General features: G+C 61.1%; 1 protein-coding gene across 3 annotated transcripts; it reads left to right on the top strand.

The window, feature by feature from the left end:
* Positions 1-6: 6 nt before the first annotated feature.
* Positions 7-4,276, top strand: LOC100546931 (class I histocompatibility antigen, F10 alpha chain-like). Of its 3 annotated transcripts, XR_002110751.2 has the most exons (9): positions 7-287; positions 540-815; positions 911-1,183; positions 1,266-1,367; positions 1,475-1,507; positions 1,665-1,697; positions 1,859-1,926; positions 3,277-3,438; positions 3,524-4,276. XR_002110751.2 is itself a non-coding variant. In XM_010728060.3 (8 exons), exons 1-7 carry the CDS (start codon positions 59-61, stop codon positions 1,876-1,878), a joined length of 966 nt encoding a protein of 321 aa, XP_010726362.1. In that variant the 5' UTR covers positions 7-58; the 3' UTR covers positions 1,879-1,926; positions 3,277-4,276. The 3 variants fall into 3 exon arrangements, 2 of the variants coding, with proteins under 2 accessions (XP_010726362.1, XP_031413590.1); XM_010728060.3 differs by having other exon boundaries at positions 3,277-4,276; XM_031557730.1 differs by lacking the exons at positions 3,277-3,438; positions 3,524-4,276 and having other exon boundaries at positions 1,859-2,041.
* The last annotated feature ends 532 nt before the right edge of the window (positions 4,277-4,808 follow it).

Raw genomic sequence — 4,808 nt, forward strand, 5'->3', positions numbered from 1 at the left:
GGTTCACGGCTCCGTCCGTCCCGCAGAGTCGCACTCCCTGCGCTACTTCCTGACCGGGATGACGGATCCCGGCCCCGGGATGCCGCAGTTCACGGCCGTCGGGTACGTGGACGGCAAAGCCTTCGGGAACTACGACAGCGAGCGCCGGACGGTGCGGCCCATCGTGGACTGGCTGCCGCGGGAGGACCGGGAGCACTGGGATGCGGAGACCAAGAAGGCCCGGAGCGGCGAGCTGGATTTCTACGTGGGTCTGGGCTGGCTCCGGGAGCACTACAACAAAAGCGGAGGTGAGCGTGCTGGAAGCTGCGGCGGGACAGGGGGCCGGAATGGGGGTCGGTGGGGCGGGGGGCTCTACGGGGAGTCTGTCAGCCCGCTGAGGCCTGGCTGTGCCCCCCCAGCCGTGCTGGGCCATCCATGTTGGTGTCGCTCTCCCTGGGACGCCCCGTTCCTGAGCCCGTTCGCCCCATCCCGGCCCCGCGGTGCTCGTGGTGCCCCGCAGCCCGAGCAGCCCCTCACCGCCCACCCCGGCTGTGCCTCAGGGTCTCACACGCTGCAGAAGATGTTCGGCTGCGACATCCTGGAGGACGGCAGCGTCCGAGGGTACGATCAGTATGCATTTGATGGGAGGGACTACATCGCCTTCGAGATGGACACGATGACGTTCACTGCAGCCAACGCGGTCGCACAAAGCACCAAGAGGAAATGGGAGAGCGAAGGGACGTACGCTGAGAGATGGAAGCACGAGTTGGGGACCGTCTGCGTTGAGAACTTGAGGAGGTACCTGGAGCACGGGAAGGCCGTGCTGAAAAGGAGAGGTGAGGCGGGGAGGGGGATGCGAGGCTGGTATGGGTGTGGGGCGGGGGCTCGGTGTGGGGAGCTCAGCCTGACCCACAATGTCACCCATCTGCAGAGCGGCCTGAGGTGCGAGTGCGGGGGAAGGAGGCTGACGGGATCCTGACTTTGTCCTGCCGCGCTCACAGCTTCTACCCGCGGCCCATCACCATCAGCTGGATGAAGGACGGCGTGGTCCAGGACCAGGAGACCCACTGGGGGGGCATCGTGCCCAACAGCGACGGCACCTACCACGCCTCGGCCACCATCGATGTGCCGCCGGGGGACTGGGACAAATACCAGTGCCGTGTGGAGCACGCCAGCCTGCTCCAGTCCAGCTTCTTCTCATGGGGTGAGCCTGGCAGCGTGGGGTGCGTGGGTCTGGGGGCTCGGGGTCCGCCCCTTCCTTTCCTGACAACGCCGCTCTCCCCCAGAGCTGCAGCCCAACCTGATCCTCATTGTGGCTGGGGCGATCATCACCGTCGTGGCTGTCGTGGCTGTCGTCGCTGGATTGGTGGTGTGGAGGAGCAAGTCAGGTACAGGCAGAGGGCTGTGGGCAGAAGGTGGGGGGGGGAGGCGGACCCCCTTGGGAGTGCCTGCGCTCTGACACGAGCCCAATGCTGACACTTCTTTCTGTCTGCAGGGAAGGATGAGAAATGTTACAGAGCAGAACTAGGTGAGTGATGAGGGCAGCAGTGTCCCCTGCCGATGCTCGGGGTTGGGGCGCTCTGGGGCCCCTCGTTGCTTTGGGGTCACAGAGGTGGTGGTGGCATGATGCTCCACGCCCCATAGCGAGCACAGAGCCAGGGCTCACGGCTCTCTCTCCCTTGCAGGCCACGATGGGGAATCCAGCAGTATGGCCACAGGTACAGTGTGGGACCGGGGCTCAGGAGGGGGTCTCGATTCCGTGCACTCCTCTGTTGGACCCACAGCTGGGGCAATTCTGGGCCCTGGAGAGCCCCCAGAGCTGAGAGTCAGGACAGGGACGTGGCCGCACGTGACACGGTTTCTTTTCTCACCCCTGCAGGGAGTGAATTTTCTGCCTGAGTGCTGTGCTGCTCCAGCTAGCCCTGTGTGCGTTTGGAGTTTGTGGGGGTTTGTATCTCTGCTCAACGTCCTGAATCTCCTGGGGCTGACGCAGTGTATGCTCCTCTGCTCCGTTCTGTGGGGCTTTTTCCTGGGGGTGACCCCCTGAAATGTCCACCTGGTGGGCGGGGATGGACTTCTGGGCAGAGCGCTGTGCGTTGTTTTGGGGAAGATACCATTGCAGACGCATCGGGAGGAGAGCACCGGGTTCTGGGCTCAGGGCACGGGCAGAGCCTCTGGAAGAGGCCAAGAAGAAAAGAGTTCGTGTCCCAAACGCTCCGTAGAAGTGCAAAAGAGATCAGCACAGCAATGAGACGAGGAGCGTGTGGAGGAGGTGGTGGTGTTGTGAAGGTGAGGCAGCCATTTCCTTCGCTCCTGGAGTTCTGCAGGTCCCACTGAGTAACAAGAGGAGATCGTAGAGCAGGAGAATGTCTCACAAGGCATGGCGGCGCTCCAAGAGACCCAACCGGTGCTCATTCGGTGGGGTGGACAGCAAGAGACCCTCCGCCCCACCAACCCATTGCCAGAGCATTCAGAAGGGCCCCCCGAGTTGTTTTCTGCCGAATCTCTTTGCACTCTTTGTGTGACGTCCTTCTAGTCAAACAAACCCCAGCAGTTTGGATGGCTGGTTGGCAGCTCAGCCTGCGTGGTGTCTGATCTGGGGTGGGGGGATGGTGTCCCTGGATGGGGCCCCATGGTGGGCATCCTCCGCTCTGCCCTCACCCGTCAGGCTGCTGCGTGCACTGTCAGAGAGGTTTTCCAAGTCAGACATCACCTCTCCTCGCTGATTCCGTGCTGATGATTTTCTCCCCCTTCGTGTGCCTGGGAATGGCGTCTGGGATGAGCTGCTCCAGCACCTTCCCAGGCACCGCGGTGAAGCCCTTTGCTCCCTGGGCCCTCCTTGCCCTTCCTGGAGCTCGGGGTGACGGTTGCAGCTTCTAGAACCTTCTCCCAGTAACACTGCTCAGGGATGGTGAGGGCCTTGCTGTGAGGGTGCCAGCTCCCAGCATCCGTGGCTGCACCTCATCAGAGCCCTCTGAACAACCCGATCCTCTCCCACCAGCGGAGCTCCTCCTTTGCTCCACCCTTTCCTCCAGCTCTCCGGGCTCCGGGATTCTATGATCCTATGATTCCTGAAGGGCTGCTTGCCACCGAGCTGATGAAGGCGTGTGGTACCTCGGTCTCTTTCACGTCCCATGTCCACGTGTCCCTCAGCCCTTCTTTTGCTCCCTGTGTACAAACAGAAGTCGTTGCTACCCGCACCCAGGTTCAGTTCCAACTGAGCTCTGCTTTTGCTGACATCGTCTCTGCACATCGGACACGGTCTCCATGTGTTCCCCATCTTCCCTGTCCCTGCAGGCCCTTGGTGCGCTTCCTTTCTGGAGTGGGATTTGGCCGTGAGCTCCTTGTCCACCCACGTGGCAATTTTGGACCAATTGTGTTGGGCTTTTGAGCCCTGAGCAGATCCTCGAGCAGCAGCAACCCGCTTCCTTCCTCCCAGCCATTAACACACACGTCCAGGTAGATCCGCGAGGAGGCCGCGGTCTGCTCTCCCCAAACCCGGGTTTGGGAGCTCCAAGGGATCCTGAGCTCCACCTTCCCACAGCCAACGATTCCGGATCTGTACGGCTGCGGGCAGAGCGCACAGCCAGCTCCGAACCGCCGAGTTCAGAGCTCAGCCTCTGCAGGGACCGCCGTGGGTCGGTGCTGTGGGAGAGGTTCTCCATCCACGCACCTCATCCACGTGTACGCAACACCCCTTCCTTCCTCGCTGTCTTCCTTCCCCGCTCGCATGAGGCTCATCGGTGAGAAGCAGCCTCCTGCTTTGTCAGCGCTCGCATCTGTCAGATAACAAAAGCAAGCTTGGATTTTCGCTTCATTTTTCCTGCTGAGATCTCCGTCTGCAGAAGGAGCTGGCATTTGCCGAGGGGATGCCTGTAAGCTTTGCTCCGATGTGCTCCTCTCCTCGAGTTACCCCTGAGCCGTTGGGATGGGAGCAGCCAGGTTCTGGGTGCTGCACCTTCTGCACTTCTGCTCACCGTGCACGTGGCGAGGGCCAAGAAGTCTCGCCCCAGTAAATCCACAGGAACTGATTCTATTGAGGAAAGTAATCTTTGCGCCATCGCATCTCGTCTATTAGAACCTCTTCTCTGCTTTTCTTCTATTCCTTCCACGCTTCCCGGTCTTAATTTAACCTCACGTCTCCCGTTTTACACCAACTTTGCCGTATTCAGCACTTCTGCCATTGCTTTACCTTTCCCTCCTGGAAGGAGGCCTCACTCCCCACGCTGTCCCCACCCACACAGACGCATTTTCACCAATTCTGCCTTTTATTTGAACAGAACAAAGAGGAAAAAAAAGTCCCACATGACGCCGGGGTCCCTATTCCCTGTCGCTTCGGTGAGGGATCCTCCTCGGTGTCAGCCTTTGTGGCATAAGAGGGAAATCCGTGTCCCCCACGTCCGTGACCCCGTGGTCAGGAGAACCTAATGTCCACGTCCCCCCATCATCATTCCCAACGCCGAGGGGATTTTGATGTCAACTTTGGGGTACAAAAGAGACCCCCGTGGCTATTACCCCCATGGCCAACAGGACCCAATGTCCACGTCCCCGTGTCATCGTCCCCCCGCGCCGAGGGGATTTTGGTGCCATTTTTTGGGAGCGGAAGGGACCCCTGTGCCCACGTCAGAGCAGCCAAGGGCTCCAGGTGTCCGCATCCCCACGTCCCCAGCGCAGAGGGGACCTCAGCGTCGCCTCCGGGGTACAGAAGGACCCCCGACGGCACTTCGGGGGTTGGTCCCCCTCCCTCAGTCCGCCCAACCCTCCCCCGGCTCCTCCAGCACCTCCCGCCCGGTCCCCATCCCCCCCCGACCCGAACACGCGATCGATGC

Source organism: Meleagris gallopavo, unplaced genomic scaffold, assembly GCF_000146605.3.
Source record: "Meleagris gallopavo isolate NT-WF06-2002-E0010 breed Aviagen turkey brand Nicholas breeding stock unplaced genomic scaffold, Turkey_5.1 ChrUn_random_7180001952998, whole genome shotgun sequence".
NCBI lineage: Eukaryota > Metazoa > Chordata > Aves > Galliformes > Phasianidae > Meleagris > Meleagris gallopavo.